This window comes from Pangasianodon hypophthalmus, chromosome 16 (assembly GCF_027358585.1).
Source record: "Pangasianodon hypophthalmus isolate fPanHyp1 chromosome 16, fPanHyp1.pri, whole genome shotgun sequence".
Lineage (NCBI taxonomy): Eukaryota > Metazoa > Chordata > Actinopteri > Siluriformes > Pangasiidae > Pangasianodon > Pangasianodon hypophthalmus.
The window spans coordinates 21,817,292-21,836,009 of record NC_069725.1 but is presented as its reverse complement, the minus strand read 5'-3'; the positions used below and the strand labels follow the sequence as shown (position 1 = coordinate 21,836,009).

The following is an 18,718-nucleotide window of genomic DNA, read 5'->3' as shown; positions in this document are numbered from 1 at the left end:
AATCTTCAATTGAATTGAATTTATAACATTATTGTCCATTTCTGGAAAATTCCGTTTGGCTTTTGGTGCAATAACACACCTGATTCAGTAGTCTGAACATAAAACATGATACAACAAATAACAAAGAAGCTTCCATCTCAAGTTCAATGAGCTATCAGGTAGAAATAAAACATTCTTTAAAAATCTGTATTGAGAATTCATCCATTACGTAGAAATAAATACACTGGGCAAGGCACTTAAGTAGAAATACACTACATGGCCAAAAGTGTAGTTTGTGGACACCTGACCATCACACCCATATGTGCGTCTTCCACAAACTGTTCCACAAAGCTGGAAGCACACAATTGTAGAGAATGTCTTTGTATGCTGTAGCATTACAACTTCCCTTCACTGGAACTAAGAGGCCGAAACCTGTTCCAGCATGACAATGCCCCTGTGCACAAAGCGAGCTCCATGAAGACATGGTGTGTGAAGGTTGGAGTGGAAGAACTCGAGTGTCCTGCACAGAGCCCTGACCTCAACCCCACTGAACACCTTTGTGATGAACTGGAGCACCGACTGAACCCCAGACCTCCTCACCCAACATCAGCGCCTGATCTCACTAATGCTCTTGTAGCTGAATGAACACAAATCCCCACAGCCACGCTCCAACATCTAGTGGAAAGCCTTCCCAGAAGAGTGGAGCTTATTATAACAGCAAAGAGGAACTGGAATGGGATGTTCAATAAGCGCATATGGGTCTGATGGTCAGGTGTCCACAAACTTAATCAAAGTCTAGACTCAATCTTTTAACCAAAACTCTTCAAAATTATAGCAACTAAGATACCAATACACTTCTGTGGCATTAATTCAGTAATAAACCACTCTGTGTCATACTGTTATAGGAAAATAATCAACAACCAGGTGATGTGATGTGATGTGATATGATGTGATGTGATCCTGTGCAAAGTTACTGCTGTAGATTATATTCTTATATTGGCATGTTCCGAAGTGTTCTATTCATCTTATACCACAGCAATTTGCAAACAATTACGTTTTTTGTATTTGCAACAAATACGTAATGACACATCATTCTTTTTATCCGTTGAAGTTAACAAAAAATGCAGCTTGTTACAGAGAAACTGCAAAACTCGACGGTCTCCATCCTGTGACAGAAAACTTAAAGTTACAGCTTCAGCTCTGACTGTTACAAAGCACTGACACTGGAGACTCCTTCCATAAATGCTACAGAAAACTTCACAATATCAATGATGATGCATTCTTCTTTGTTAAATAACAACACACTTTCAAATGACTTTTTTATTATTAGGCTTAGATGATTTGGAGCATCCACTATATGAGGTAGAAGTGAATAGGAACACCCGTACGCCTGCTCCCTCATGTCAGCCAGTCATGTGACAACAGCACAATGCATAAAATCGTGCAGATACAGGTCAAGAGCTTATGTTAATGTTCACATCAAACAGCAGAATGGGGAACAAATGTGATCTCAGTGACTTTGACCATGGCATGGTTGCTGGTGCCAGATGAGCCAGTTTGAATATTTCAGAAAGTGCTGATCTCCTGGGATTTCCACACACAGCAGTCTGTAGAGTTTACACAGAATGGTACAAAAAACAAAAAAAAAACATTCATTGAGTGACAGTTCTGGAGGTGGAAATGTCTTGTTGATGAGAGAGAGCAATCAGAATGACCAGACTGGTTTGAGCTGACAGGAAGGCTACTGTAACTCAGATGACCACTCTTTACAACCGTGGTGATCAGAAAAGCATCTCAGAATGCACAAACCTTTAGGCGGATGAGCTACAACAACGGAAGACCACATCGAGCTCTGCTCCTGTCAGGAATCTGAGGCTGCAGTGGGCACAGGATCACTGAAACTGCACAGTGGAAGACTGGCACCAACAACCACGCTAAGGTCAAAGTCCCTGAGATCACATTTCCTCCATCCTGATGTTTGATGTGAATATTAACAGAAGCTCTTGACCTGATTTTAGTGTATAAACATGATTCATTTTCAGTAAAATGGTTAATTTAGGAAGTAGTCCATTCTGGAAACTCATTTCAGTTTAATGTCAGGATTATGATGGGAAGGTGGGTATTAAAGCGGTAGAGAATCAATCTTGCAGCTAAATTTCCCAGGAGGGCTTTAGAGAAAAACATTAAAGGTGAAGTTTTTACAAACTGAATAACGGCACTTATTACTGTCGAAACTAAGTGAGCCAGGCAGGAAGATTGATGTTACATCAAAACGAGCCAAAAATCCTACAGACCTAAACTGATTACTGCAGCTTACACTTTCTCAACGCATCCCTCAGGGGATAAGAGGGCTTTTTTTATGTTTTATTTCCAGAGGACTAATAAAGCAGCGCTGCATCGTGGTGATCCTTTACGAGAGTAATCTGCAGGACGCGGGTGGCTGAAAGTAATGGTGAATAGGAGGATATGAGTGTGTCCTTTGGGGAGGGATGGAGTAATGAGCTCACATTTTATGCTCCACTGGAGGACAGGCCCGTAAAAAACTCGAGCAAGCTGAACACAACAGCACTTTTAACCTTGGCTCAGGTCCTACGACTGCCAGAGAGCCAGTCAGAAGTGTGGTGAAGAGAACTGATTAACATGTTCACATGTTTACAGCAACCATAAAGCAGGTTAAAGTGGATTGTCTAAATAAGAGTAAGATTCAGATTTATGTTTTATTCTTACCCTAATTTATTAATCAACTTATACACACACACACACACCTGAGTGAACATAATATTCTTATTTATTGTTAAGACAACTTCATTCATATATTTACTATGGATGTTAACTTTAAGAGCTAGCAGAGCAGCTAAATAAATTTATGTGTCATAATGGCTAATGTTAATGTTAACACTAGTTATTGAATTCTCCAATCTGATTGGTCAGAAGCTGTTGATTAATTTTCTATAACAACAGTTTTGAGTTCAGTCCTGGCTGCAAGACAAATCACACGTTTATATTAATGTGCTAATCTAATACATTATTGTTTCTATAGCAACAGAAAAATTCACACGGACGTGCATGACAGATTAGGGCTGAGCGATACGATAATATGATATGATGATATAATGATGATATAATATCCATGTCGTGATAATATATGTCACGATATGCTTTTATGAGGCATTGCACATATCGTGGTATCTTTTTAGAAATTCTTTTGTAACTTTTTGTGTTTTATTTTCAAATTACAAACTGAATGGAAGCTGCTGATTTAATGTTAAGCATTTGTCATTTTAAAACTGTGAAATGTTAACATTTTTTACAGATTAATTTTCTCCTTTTCAGTCTATCTATCTATCTATCTATCTATCTATCTTAAAAAACAAGAATACATTTATGTCAAATTGGTTTTTTTTGTTCACAACCCCAAATATTGAGATACATTTTGTGTATCATAGAAATATTCAAGAATCATATGATATATATGATGATATTTCTGTCATAACGCCCACCCTGTGACAGAAGCTCCACATAATAATAATAATAATAATAATAATAATAATAATGAATGTATTAAAAAAGTGTTGTCATTTAACAATGTATGTATAATCATTGAAATGGTGACGTTTTCTGTGAGATATTTATCCAACATTCATGGAAGGAGTCTCCAGTGTCAGCACTGTGAATACATTCTCCTCCATGTGAAAGACAGAAGACTTAGCACTTTCTGGTTTCTTTGAAGTGACAATGTGACGTTAAATGTAACTATAAACGGATAAAAAGTGCAATGTGACATTCTTTAATTAAAAAAATTGTAATCGTTGGCAAACTGCCGTGGTCTAAGAAGAATAAAACACTTTGGGAAGTCCTGTTATAGTAAAATAATCAGCTTCAAGGTTTTCTCTTTGCTTCATTTTCATCATAAAAGCATGAGCCAGTTTCTTTTTTTTACCTACAAACCCCATGTTGTATTTCTATCATCAGGATTATGACTGCTGGACAGCATTATGTACGCATTTGGAAGGTGGAGTGATTGCTTTATTGATGCTTATGGTGGAAAGTTTATGGTTTAAAAAAAGGGGAAGTAAAATTCAATCAAAGAAATTTCTTCTATAACAAAGAGTCATTAAAAATAAAAGCTGGATTTGAATATCACCTGCAGTTTTATCACTTTTTTAAAAAATAAATATTTATTGAAGCGCGACTGAAGGAGATTTCCTTAAGAGAAGGAGAGAACGACTTGAAAGCAGACACACACCCGAACCACTTATAAATATGTGTAAACAAATTTTATTCCATGTTGAGCCACAAACACAGCAGGACGGATTTACTTTGAACCACAACATTTCCTCCATGTGGAGACGGAAGGGTGAAGGGGAATGGAGGAAGGATCCTGGGGGCCATACAGGCCAGATATAGCAAAAGTCACAGCATCAGTTTTACTGGATATCAGTGATCAATATGAGCATAATATACCTACACTGTATATATAAATATGGCATAAAACATAGTAAGCACTGATTATAAGTGTCTGAATGTTTGAAGTCATTTAAAGGTGCAGTTTGTAACTTTGACAAGTGTTTCTAGACCTGTAATAACTGGTGGACAGCATCGTCATGCCATGTGCATGGTTCATTTCTTTCAGCCAGAACAGAGAGTGCCTCAGGTCTTTTCATTCTGTTTAACAAGTAAATCATGAGATAAAGAGTGTAAATAGAGAGTGGGTCATAATTTAGTTTAAATAGAAAGTGGCTCGTGATGTTTTTGTCACAATTGTAATTCACTTCACAGGCTCTAAAAATGACAAACTGCTCCTTTAAATCTGAAGAGTTACAGCATTTAAGTGTCAGTTGACTATCAGTAGTTTAACACAGTGGATCATCGTTGTGTTAATGTGTTGCGTTATTAACGTTATGAATGTACAGTGCTGTGAAGTCGATACGTCTCTTGTGCTTTCTGCTCCAGCTGAACTCGCTGAGGTGAACTGAAACACTGCTGCTTATACATGTAAACTGATAGAAAACATAAATGATAAACTCTTTGGTTTTGTGATTGAATCCCTTTCTCTGTTTTTTTTTTTTGTGTTCTTTTTTCTGGTTTTTAATTTCCATTTTCATCTTCTTTTCTTTCCAGGACCTTACTTTTTGCAGACTTTTATTCCTATCATGACACCGTGCCTGTAAAAAGTATTTAAGTTGTCCTCTTGGGCCTTTCCCCATTTAATTATTAAAGCACAGGACCACGATGTATTTAACAAGAATTTGTGCCACTAATCCGTACAGAGTATAATGTCAAAGTGGAAAAAAATCCATAAAAAATAATTATTTCATTTATTTATAAAAAAAAAATCATTTGAATTAAACTAAATATTCACGACCTCGCTTTAACAAAACTAAATTACTGGTCATAGGCTTTTCAAAAAAAAGTTGAGAAAAATATATTGACAAGGAACACCACCAAGGAGACTGAGATTTGAGGTAGAGGCGTGCACACACCTTTTTTTTTTGGTTGTTGTTTAAACTCCGCCCACTTTTGCTACTATTTTTGTTTGTACCCACGTGTGAGATTTTCTTCTGTATGAACTTCTGCTGCCTTCAAGTCTTGTCAGAAATATCGCAATCACGAGCTGAACGCACAAGAACGTCATCATAGTATCGTAGTTATGTAGTCGCAATGTGACGCCTCCAGCAGACAGTGTGATTTAAGTGATAATTTTGCATATTCGAGTCTCGATTTTTTTCCAAGTAAGGCTAAATGAATTTTATGTCATTGATGATACAAAAAAACATAAAAACAAAAGACGTTTTCTCACGTCGTCCATTTTTTTTCCCAACCAAAACCACTTAAACACACACCACGTCATAATTATCACCTCTGAACTCATTCACACGAACCTCCGAGCATGACTTGAAGGCAGCATTTGGTTCCTACATGTAAAGAAATGAAAGTAAAAACCGCCCACTAAAGCGACTTATATTTTTTTTCGATCCCACAGGATCCCAGTCTTGATGCACACCACTAACTTGAGGTTTTGGTAAAAACCATCAGTGCATAAAACAAGGACATAAAAACATTTCTAAGCTACAACTATCCTCAAAGCACAGTGAAACTCTTCTTTCAAGAAAAAAAAGAAAAAAGAAAAGCCACACTGACATGATTCATTTCCCGGAGCGTCCAAAGTCCATATGTGAAATGATTTACTGTTCACAACTGATCTCCGTCCAACTTGTCGAGCAATTTTGCCACAAAAAAGGCACAGATACTCCAAGTGCTCTGTTCATACAGTTGACAAAGAGAAATGATTAACAGTCGCACTAGCTGACGATGGGTCCCTTTTTGAGTCTGGTTCCTCTAAAGGTTTCTACCTCATGATGTCTCAGGAGGTTTTTCCTTGCCACCATCACCTCTGGCTTGCTCATCAGGGCTAAATTTAAATCTATACCCGGATTTCTGTAAAGCTGCTTTGTGACAACGTCCATGGTTAAAAGTGCTATATAAATAAATCTGAATTGAATTGAACTGAACTTACCCAAAGATATTCACTGTGATTGCTGCTAAGTGTTCAAATGTTTTAGAAACTTTTTTTTTTCCACAATTAATTTGTTCACCTTGACATTATAGATCGATGAGTAGCAAAAATTCTGTTACCAGAAAAGTTTGGAGGGAAAAAAAGAAATCAAAACTTACTGGAAAATTAGCCACAACATGTTTTGTATCTGAAGATTCTTTAGTTTTGTACTTCATGCAGACTGTGTGTTTAAATCATCATACACACACACATGACCATAAAATACATCTTTGTTTCAATAAGACAATTCATAAATAAAAGGTCTTAATATAACATCAGAATAAAAATTCGTTTACAAATAAATTTGGAGGTATATTATCATCAGAATGGTTCTTAACATCTAATTCCACTTCGATTCCCTTTCTAAGTCTGATGCCAAATTAGGAGAAAGAAAATGATCCGGCTTCCAGGATGCCACTAGCATCTCCAGAGCAAAACTAAAGAATCTTTTAGCTCTATGTGGGATAGAAATATCACTTTCTTTTATTTTTCACTTCCTGGGTCCATGCTGTAATTCAATATAATACTGAAAAAGCACTCAAATACTTTTTACAGGTAATGTATATGTGATGTTTTGCCTTTTCTGATAATGTGCAGAAGCAAAAAGAGTGTGAGATGATGTTGTTGAATACAGAGTGTAAACTTGAGCTGATCTTAAGGCTGAGTTAAGGTGAGGAAAGGTCAGTTTTCCTGATGAATCTGTACAGTGCTACATTGTGTGTGTTGTTTAAAGCACACAGATAGAGAAAGAAACAATGATGAATGAATTGTCGAAATCCACTAAGGTGTGTGAGTGTGTGTGCTACATCTTTAAACAGACAAACAGTAGGGGTGTGTGTGTATGTGTGTATGTGTGTGTGTGTGTGTGAAAGACGTTGTGTCCTTCTCGGCCTTTTATGTGAGTCCGATCTCCTCCAGAACGCTGCGAGGGGTTTCTGCTTCCTGAAGAGGGTGAAAGAACAGCAGCAGCTTTTATCAGTGATTCACACACACACACACACACACACACACACACACACAAACACACACACACACTCTGTATACCACGGCTGTGTTCCAATACTCTACCACAGGGTGCGTCTCATTCTCACCTTCATATCCAGCTGGAGTTACTTCCCTTGCATATGGACTGCAGGTGTAGAGATCAGATGATTTGGATCGCTGCATCGGTTTTAAAGGCAACGATTGAAATGAATTGAGGCAAGAATGCTAAATAGCTAATAAATAAGTGTAAATGGGTTAAATAGGCTAGTTAACGGAAATTAATGGTAGGTCCACCCCAGATTCTGAACAAAGTTTGTCTCATTTCTATCAGAGAATACTAAATTGAATCGTATCGTAGCAGATTCAGTGGCATCATCCAACATCGAATCATTGCCTTATGAATCAAAACTGTATCGTATTGTGGAATTACTTGATTTTCCTTTACTTTCTCTTATGCTTAAAATCTGTTTTACTCTCTTTCTGCTGATTCTTGTCATTTGTGAGTGTATTCTATACCGGTCTTCTGACCTGATAGGTCACGCCGTAAGGTAAGTGGATAAAATGTATGGAAGGAGCTAGAAAAGCGGTACACGTTGTCATGTGAAGACCCTTTCATCATACAATGAGCTAAGCGTCTCTGAAAATGTTATCGCATAAATAACCTAAAAACTTGTTATATATTGGGTAAGCGTTCACACATTTAGTTTAGACAGGAAGGGAGCCAAGTTGTGTGACGAGCCAGAAACAACTCTGATTACACTCCTGTATTTCTGAAGAACTTCTGCAAATAAAATTCATCTGCTGTGAAGATCCTGTCTCCAGATTTATCTGGCACCCTTTGCATTATTCTGGTGTAAAAGACAACCATATCGTAGCTGATTCAAATAATGAATCGTTCCTTTATGAATCAGAATCATGTATTTTCATAGCAGATTCAATGGTATCGTTATATATTGAATCGTTCCCTTATGAATCAGAATCATGTTGTATCATAGCTGATTCAGTGGCATTGTCAACTATATTGAATCGTTCACTTATGAATCAGAATCATGTCTTTTCATAGAAGATTCAGTGGTATAGTTAAATATCGACTCGTATTGTATCACCACGGTATCGTCAAATATTGAATCGTTGCCTTATGAATCAATACAGCATCGTACAGTAGCAGATTTAGTAATATCATCAATTAACAAATCATTGCCTTACGAATCATATCGATTTGTATCGTAGCAGATTCAGTAGCATCATCATCATACATTTCTCCATATCGCAGGTTAAATGGAAATATACACCATCTGCACTGTCAATAATTTGATTAGGAGTAGTGAGATCTAACATAAATGTACAGTGGGATACAAATGATCATTCATTTGTCCCAGAGGGCATCAGATCTGTGCACCAGAAGTCTGCAGAAGTCTGTGCTGATTTTAACCTGTGGGTCGTGTAATAACATTCATTCAGGTTGATAAAGTAGGCTTTTGGAAAAGCCCTGAAGATGGATCAGGAAATTCCTCAGCGGTAAAAGGCCAGGGACAAGGGCGTGCTAAAAAGAGCACTCTGGTGTCCCATAATTCTCGTTGATGAGGTCTAGCCCAGCTCTTAGGAGTGAACGTCTGCCGTGATAAAATGCCACACTGAGGCTGCCTCGCTCCCCGGAGGAGGGAAATGAGAACTGAGATCTGACATTGCTTTTGCTAAGTCCAGGATTGCAATCCCATTCGTGTCCCGCTCATATTACATTTATAAATACGTCTGTAAAGTATAGATCACACTTAAAGGATAGATCTACACTTTCATCATTAAAACACTTCAAAAACTATTTTATTTTTGCATTAATGTATGAACCCATTTAACATCTCATACTTGAAACGTCTTTTTCCATGAGTCATCCACTGTAGGTTAGCAAAAACGTGCATTTTAGTTTCACTCAGCCCTGTTACCAGGAATATGCAGTTCAACAGGAATTTGCATCATCTGAATTTCCTGTAGATCATGGGAAGAAGAATTGTGCATTCTTCTCATTCTTACACAAATTGTAGATTGAAAGTCATCATCAAATTTGTTTTTGCAGCACATTTAAAAACAACTTTCACCAAAGTGCTGTACAGAGGAAACTTCAAGTGTAACGATTACTGAGATTAAAAGCTAATATTTAAAATCAAATAAAAAAATCCTAAAAATAATAGAAGCAGTTAAGAAGAAGGGACAATAAAAGTACAAAGAAGTAAATTATTAATTTTCTTTTCTAATGAAATGTTTAGAATTAGAATGTCATGGTATTAGCATGGATGCTGGGTAATCATTTGCCATGGATTTGCTAATTCTATTCTAAAAATACTCTTGTAAAAAATTAAATATTGTTGCCTCATGTAATTTTTGAAAGATTAAATGAATGTTTGCTTTTATTTTTTTAAGAGTCAGAAGTGCTAAAAGGCACCACAGTCACGATGCACCCTTTTCCCTATCTTCTCCTTCACCGATGTTCTTAAAGCTTGTATATGTGTGTTTACAGGAAGTCCACAGGATGTGTGTGTCAGTATAATCTAGGAACCATGTTAAGTACAGGTGAGTGTTGGAACACAGCCCTGGCACACTTGGATTGGATTGGAGATTATCATCAGAGATTAGTTCACCTACCTGACACTGCTAAATTTCAGGAACAAGGGGTTAGTGAATGAGATGAAAGGACACACACTCGGACTCAGACACGCATGAAACGTTGGAACATTTTGACAAGTGTGTAACGAGAAATGTGATCAAACAGAATGTTCTGAAATTTCTTTGAATGATCCAAAAATAAACCATGTGTGGGCATGCTACATGACTCAGAGACGGCTGACTAACTCAGAGAGGAACGATTAAAGAGTGAAATGACTACACTCTCAGAAAAAAAGGGTACTACACTGTAGTTTTCCTTGTGTACCCGCATCGTTCACTTGGAAACGTGGATATAGTGTAACTTCCGAAAAGATTTAAGATACAGAGTTTGACTGTACTTTAACTATGGACAGGTACCAAAGGTGTATGCTTGAAGGTATCACCCTAGTGACAAGAAATGTTCCAGTTTAGTTCCCCGTTTTTTTTTTCTAAGAGTGTACAAACACACGTGGATGAGTGATAAGAAGATACACACGTGGGCTGGTGAGACAAAGAACACACATCACACTTACTTTGGCATCCTACGCATTACGTCAAGCACAAAGTAAAGAGAGAAGTGAGCGATGAGAAGAGACGTCTCTGTCTAAAAGCCCGAAGGCAAACCGAGCTAATCCGCCAGGTTCTCGATTCGGGAATCCATTCGTCACACTGGCTGAGAATTCCACATCGGAATGTGAATGTGAATCAAAATCAAACTTAGAATCAAAATTTGAATCAGAGTCAGGAAAAAAATCTGAATAAGAATCAATTTAGAATTGGCATTAGAATCAAAATCAGAAAAAAAATTATCTGAATCAGAACCAAAATTAGAATCAAATTTGAATCAGAAAAAAAGGATCTGAATCAGAATCAAAATTAGAATTAAATTTGAATCAGAAAAAAAGGATCTGAATCAGAATGAAAATTAGAATCAAAATTAGAATCAAAATCAGGAAAAAAGAATTTGAATATAATTCAGAATCAAAATCAAAATTAGAATCAGAATCAAAATTAGAAGCAAAATTAGAAAACAGGATCCAAATCAGAATAAAGATCAAAATTAGAATCAGAATTAGACATTCGTCATTCTGATTTAATTCATTCATCTTCAGTAAGCGCTTACACTCTGGATGGGAAGCCAGTCCATCACAGGGCACCATGCACACACACACACACACACACACACACACACACACACAGCTAGGGGTAATTTAGAGTGGCAATTTAAAGTACTGGCATATTTTTGCTCCTTTAAAATGGGATTTATGAGATGTTTACTTTTAGCATTCACTAGTTTCATTTTTTTTTAATCTCATTTTTCAGATATTAACCTAGTAGGCTTAGCTAGTGTTTCATTTTTAAGAAGATGGTAGACATGGAAATAAGTTTTTTTGATCAATCTGATATAGATAGGTGATGTTCCTCATTATGCTATACCAACAAACCACTAAATCATCACAACCTTAATTTTAACCTTAAAAAGTTCTGCGACTCGGAGTGACTTGGCGCATGAATCTTCACTGCTTCTCACTCGGAGTAGTCAGCTATGGTGCACTCAACCCATTTCCACAGATCGATTTCTTCCTCACAGCCTCTCTCTCTCTCACTCAGACAGGGTTTTTACGCTTGGCACTGAACATGTGCATCCATCGCTAAAAGTGCTGAATCATTCATGACCCGCTGAGCTCTGCAGCTCCTCGCTGCATCAGCAAAGCGCATTAAAGCGACTCCACAGCTTCAGGAAGGGCAGCGACCTACAGAACAGTAAAGTCCATTTCGACAGATTCTTATCTACATCAACAACATCAAGATTTCAACAGAGAACAGAGAACAGGAGTTTCCAATTTACACACTTACCATCCAAAAATCATCTGAGTCAATTTTTAAACAGATGTTTTTAAACTGCAAAAAAAGTTAATGTTTTTTATTGCAGTTGTGGTACATTGCTCAAAGGAATGCTTTTTAATGCAAAGTGTCATTTATACAATTTTCCACTTAAAGGTGTGTCAGGTAAGATTTAGTCTCTAACAGTAAAAGCTCCGCCCTCAGGATCTACGGTGGCCTGTAGAGTAGAGTGATTGACAGGAAGCCTATCCAAACACAACCAAGCATTCCAGACAGGAAATCAGTTTTCCAAACAGGTTTTCTCAGCCACTTAATAGACTTGTGCTGAGCCCACGGCTTAAAACCTTACATATCATCATGCTTTACATATCCTCCAGGTTATTTCTACAAGTAAGAAATTTAAACAATTGACTACTGCACCTTTAAATGTCAGATTTTATGTGGGAATGTATCTAAAAGCTGGAAATTATTAGTCTTTTTTAATGTACATTTTATGACAAATAGGCCAAGATCTTGTTTCATAGCAAATAATTGGAATTAATTCTAACAGATTTTCACAAACGAAGGTAATGTGTAAGCGTGTGCAGTGTGTCTATGAAGGTACAGATACATTTCTATTGTCAGATATACTACAAAGATTGGGAGATGGAAACAGGGATTATGATGTGGATAATATCAGTACATTAGAAATGCGTGCGCACCACGGTGACGGTATTTCCAATGCAAAGGCTGAGAAAAAGAAGAAAAATATGTCTCCCTTTTTACAATTTTTTCGGGGTAGTTTCAGGTATTTTGTATGGTTTTTGAGATGTATTTGGGCTGGACAAAATCCCTAATGTGTCTTCCAGCTGTACTTTGTATATGACCTTGCCAATATCAGCAGGGGATTGTTCTACAAAACAAGCTCATACGAGTCAGCACATTCCAGTCAGAAATGAAACCGAATGCAGATTTCTGCCTCGACAAAATTGTGTTGCTCTCCGTTTTGTTTCATTTTGGCCATCTTTGTGCTTCTTCGTCTTCATTTTACACAGACTCTCTAACTCTAATTCTCCAATTCACTAATTAATACTAACACTGTCTATGAGTCTTTAATCCACAAGTTTAGTAGTTTTACCCTCCTAGTCCTCCTTTCTTTAATAAAGCACTCATTCAGAGTCGCGTTAGAGAGTGAGAGATCTGAGTCACGAGTTAATAAGTTCCACCAAGATTTCGTTTTTCTTATTTAAAGTGCTGTTCTGGATCTTATTTGGTCTGCAGCAATAACAGTGATTAAACTGAAATAAAACATAAGAAGCTCCAAGCAAAAAGAAACTCAGGACTCCTGAAAAAAAAAAAGACTTGCTCATTTTTTGCTGCATTCGGTAACATCCTTCATTAAATAATTACTGGGAAAATACTGATGATGATTTTTGCTGAACCTTACAGGTTGACAAAACCACAACAGCCACTTCTGAGCCAGATTCCTTTACTACAGAGGTGTGTGCTGGAGCTTATAAGCTCCATTTAAACGAGAATGAAGAGGTGTGGCAGTCTTTCCTGGATTAAATCCCTGATGATGTTGAAAGACTTGTATTTAATAAGGACCAGACACTCGTTTGTCACCATTAGGATCCTCCCCGGGAGGTGGCTTGCCTTGTTTTTTTATTATTGCTCTTTTTTAAAATATATACATATACTTTTTTGTATTGTATTGTAACTGAATACGTGGTCATGTCTGTACACTAGCTCAGGTGCATAATGGACAGAAAGAAAAGTTTTTTGGAATCATTATCAGTTCTTAGGGATAGGTAAGGAATAAGACACATTAGGGTGTGCTGTTATAGGAAACTAATTAATGACAGGATGGTGTGATGCAGATACTACAGCAATGTGCCAATGATTACATTTTTTATTTATTAAACAATCATAATTATTATAGTTACATGTAACATTACTGTTACCACCTGATTAATTTCCAACAACAGCATGTCCCAGAAAGTGTTTTGTTCCTCTTATACTATAGCAATTTGCCAAATATTACCAATTATATTAATTAAACAATGACACCTCATACATTTTATCCATTTATAGCTACATTTAATGCTGCTGAACATCCATGAAATTAGTTAATTACTGTTATCACTTACATCGTTCCCTCACTAGCCTCTCATTTTTTTTACTCTCTTGAAGTGAATAAGACAATAAAATTAATTACTAAAAAAAAAAACCCCAACTTGTCATGTTACCAAGAACCTGGAAAGCGCGGTCCTTCCCACGGTGGAAAACTTACTGACTGTTACAAAGTGCTCACACTGGAGACTCCTTCCATAAATGTTAAATAAACGATTATACCTTTTTTCCTTTGTCAAGTTTCTTTGACAACATGTTTTTAAATTTCAGTTTATTATTTCTTATGTGGTCAGAGCTGGTGTTGTAGAAAATTAATCAACACCTTCTAACCAATCAGATTCAAGAATTCATCAAGACTGTGGTATAAAATTCCTTTCAGAACTGCTTCCACTGCTTCAAATAAATCGAAATAATCATCACTTTATTCAACTTTGTTAACAAAACAGATTTCGACAAAACTAATACAAATCTACACACTTTAGATACAAAATCACTCTTGATTACATTGTATCTTGTAAATAATTTCCTAACATAGGCTACACTGTGCAAAGTTTCAGTGATCATATTATGCAGTTACTGTTCAGTCAACCTTAAACATAATTAGCATTGCTAATGCTACAACACGTTACATGACGTTAGCCTTTCTCCAGTCTGAGGTTTCAGTTTAGAGTGAGAATCCAGTTAGATTTGTTTTGTGTGTGTACTGAAGCATAAAGCTTTCTACGCTGAATCATGTTATGAAAAATGAGAATATTTTAAGAAATATAGGACCCTGAAATAGTGTTTTAGTCTGATTTTGTTATGTGAATTTAAATGTGTGTATTTATGTGCATTAATGATCGTAATGAGTTTGATGACTCAAGTGCCAGTAAATAGTGAATACTAGCCAAAGCGCTTAAATAACATTATTCTATAAAGACTACAGAATTGTAACAGTATGTGTGTGTGTGTGTGTGTGTGTGTCACATTGTCGCACTGAACTCCACAGTCGTTATTAACCACATGTGCTTCAAAACTGCATTCCTTAAAATCACAAAGTTCGCATTTCTAACAGTTGTATATGCTAAATGGATGGACCAGGTTGCCAGATTGGATTTCTTGTGTATTTGGCCTATTTTTCACATTTGTCACAGGCAGACACAAATATACAGTAGACATCGAATCCGTCAAAACCACAATTTGTTATTACCAAAAAAACTAAGTTAGCTAACTGGCTAGTTTAATACGCATGTTCTGTGGCTACAGGGTTTCCTGTTATCACGTCATCATCTAATAATTTGCATATACAAAACGTGCTAGATACGTAACGCTTTCAGAAATACCTGAATACCTTTGTCCCAAACACCAGTCTGTATAATCACTAACCATTTACACCTCATGTTCTAGTGTACAGGGATATAATAAATGCTACGCTGACTAAATGGTATAGGGTGATGAATACAATCTGTCCATTCTGGCAACCCTGTGATGTCTACTAGCTATAGACACATATTCATACAGCAGAAACACATACTGACAGATCCTCACCATATGCTCAAGGAGTCAAAATAATATGATTCATATTCAACAGTGTCTTGTACATAATGCACAAACAAAGCTCCCAGCATACTGAAGGAAAAAAACTCCACCCTGAAACATGTGACTCTGGTGATTCTGGTGCTAATTTGTTCATTGGTGCTGTTTTTTTTGTTGTTCCTGTGAGAAGTTAGCGTCTGTGTGTCGCTCTGAGGTCACAGGGAGACACTGTTATTGCTAGCGCAGTTACACTGGCATTTAATAGGAGAAAACATTCCAATGATCTCAAACATAAGTGATGAATTTCAGCTTTCGTTTCCTGAAAACAAAAGAGCAAGAGCTTCTTTTCTCAGTCACCATTTTCCAGTTTTGTTCAACGTCATATGAATGAGGAATCCATGAGAAGTGTGGAGATGCTGAAGCAAATATTGGACTCAAAGGTCCAATATTTGAGTTACGGCACAGACTTGACTTGGCTAGTCAGAGATCTGCGAGATGGTGAGCGTGAAGGTGCTTACGCTTTCACGCTTGGTATCAGCATGAAGGCTTTGTAAGCTGATCTGTTTGAGCAGAATATACAGATGCGGGAGGTGGACAACCAAAAGACTAAAGCGCCGCTGTGTCAGTCTCTTCAGGTAGAGATGAAGTGAGGGAAATCCCACTGCAGCACTAACAGCAGGTAGTGTGGGTAATATCGGAGACGCGAAGTGAGACCAACACGTCCACGAAAGAAGCTTAAAGCAAACGTGTCAACATCACAGACCCCAGGAAAGATATTCATTACATATCCATTATAAATATTAATATGCACATGGTTCAGGGTGGATTCTTCCTTTGAAAGTATCCCGGTGCATTAAGCTTCTCTCAGATTGAAAAAAACTGATCTTCAGAATTTAAAACCTCTATACAGTGCATCAAACATTACTGAAATGGTTTGTCAAAAAAAAAAAAAAAAACCATCCAAACCATTTTCCAAGCGCCATAAAATATAAATTTCATTTTTCAACAAACCACTTCAACAAATTCATGTTTAGAATAAAAAAAAAAAACTTTATAAAGATTTGAACAATGCTGGATAAATACAGGCAGTGCCGCAAAGGGGAAAGAGACCACCAGGGGGAGCTCTCACTGACTCCTCACAGGTACAGGTAGACGAGGGCTGAAGGTACACAGGAGTGCGAGTGTGTGCAGGAGAAAGAGAGTAGAGAAAAGGAATGTGGTGTATGGTGAACGTGGCATGACCAACACACACACACACACACACACACACACACACAGGATGACGATGAGACTGGAGACCCAGAGACGCTGCATTCTGATAGGATGGTGGTGGAAGAAGAAGACCAGCAGGCACACCGTGCAAGGGGGAGGGGCTCAGCATGCATGACGGGCAGCCACCAACAGCCAATCAGTACACAGGCACGTTAAAGTATTCATGTCTGGGCTGAGGAGGAGAGATGCACAAAACACACACACATCTCAAAACAGTGCAAGCCCACAGATAAACACTTCATACCTGAATAAGAGAAGACAACATGCAAGCAGAACGAAAATATGCACACACTCACACACACACACGCATACACACGCACACGCATACAGTATAAAACTCCAAAACAGGACATAGATAGCAGTGTTTCACAATCCTAGACCCTCTTCTAACACACCTCATTTCATTCAGATCATGAAATGATCAAACGCATCAGGATTTGAAGAAAAAAAAAAACACACACACACACACACACACACACACAATCCAGGACTGGGATTGAGGAGACACCGCTTGAAACATTCCAGCACTCTGTGAAATTGAAATAATTCCACATAAACACACCTCCATGTACAGAAGAGCAGCTTGGGGCTTTTACACACACCGTCACGTTCTGCATGTCAATTACACTGTTTCACACAGCTCTCTTCCTTCATGCAACTCAGATACACACTTTTCTGGTGTGTGCATTAAATTTCTGTCATTCACTCATGTTCAGTAAGTGCTTTATATTCCGGGCAGGGCCGTTCCCGACTCCGATTCTGGAGTTTATCCCGGGAACACTGGGAGCGAGGCGGGAATACACTCTGGATGGGAGGCCCACACACACACACACACACCTAGGGGTAAATTAGAGTAACCAATCCACCTACTGGCATGTTTTTGGGAGGAAACCAGAGAACCTGGAAGAAAGTCATACTGACATGGTGATGTTACACAATAAGGCATAAGTTGAACAGCATAGCTCCTACATTTACATCTCCAGTATCCCCTAAATCACTCTGATTTACTGGTCATAGCCAGAAAAAGAAAGAAAAATGTATTTTTTAGCAATGAAAAAAAAAAACAATTGAAATGTCGTTAATGGGAATGTTTGCTTTAGATGAACAAAGGACTAGACCAACATGGACTAAAGTTGAATTCACTCTCCAGTTAAATAAACATAATAACTAATGTGTGCTTCCTGAAGCAATCTGTAACAGATTAAATGTTCCGTAATCTGTGACGTTTCTATAATTTACGCTTTCTTTTCCTTACTCAGTGTGCTGGAGTGTGTGTATTAGCTTTTCTGAACCACTGTATAGTGTTTGAGGGGAAAGTTCTAAATGTTTAGACCCTGAAGAAGACAGAACAAGGATCTGGAGTGGGCTAAAGAGGCTTTAACAACAATTCAAACCTTTACTACTGGTGCTAAAGGGCCTCTAGAAGTAAAACCTGCCAAAAAAAAAAAAAAAACACAGACTTTGCTACATTTATTTAAAGGGGACTCTGTATCAGGACTTTAGTAATGTGACTGCTACTTGGTGACAGTTTATAAGACAGGGGTGAGCTAGGCTTCTCAAAAACACACACTGTGTATTGAGTGAATGAAGGACTCTAGAGGAGGAATCTGCAGCTAAACATGAAGCATGTACCATATTCACCTGAGCTCCTTAACTCTGGAACAGACCAGAAGCCTCGGCCGAAGTGTTAGGACCCTTAACTCCTACAGAGTGGACATTTTTCAACAGACAAAACATCAGCAACTTAAGACTAGAATGCAGGATTCTGTAATTGTTGTTCAGCTCCAGATAGAAAACGTGTGTGTGTGTGTGTTTGCC

At 37.6% G+C, this 18,718-nt stretch overlaps 1 protein-coding gene across 6 annotated transcripts in view; it reads right to left on the bottom strand.

Annotated features, from left to right (window-relative positions):
- Nucleotides 1-4,241: 4,241 nt before the first annotated feature.
- The window catches only part of LOC113530955 (AP-1 complex subunit sigma-2), a 40,890-nt gene continuing 26,413 nt past the window's right edge, over nt 4,242-18,718 (bottom strand). For 3 of the 6 annotated variants that reach the window (XM_026921384.3, XM_053240728.1, XM_053240730.1), the window contains 2 exons: nt 10,690-17,072; nt 4,242-7,477 (listed from right to left, as the gene is read on the bottom strand). In XM_026921384.3, coding sequence (XP_026777185.1) covers nt 17,062-17,072 — 11 coding nt within the window. In that variant the 3' untranslated portion in view covers nt 4,242-7,477; nt 10,690-17,061. The remainder of the gene's footprint in view (nt 7,478-10,689; nt 17,073-18,718) is intronic. The other 3 variants (XM_026921383.3, XM_026921382.3, XM_053240729.1) reach the window with 2 other exon arrangements.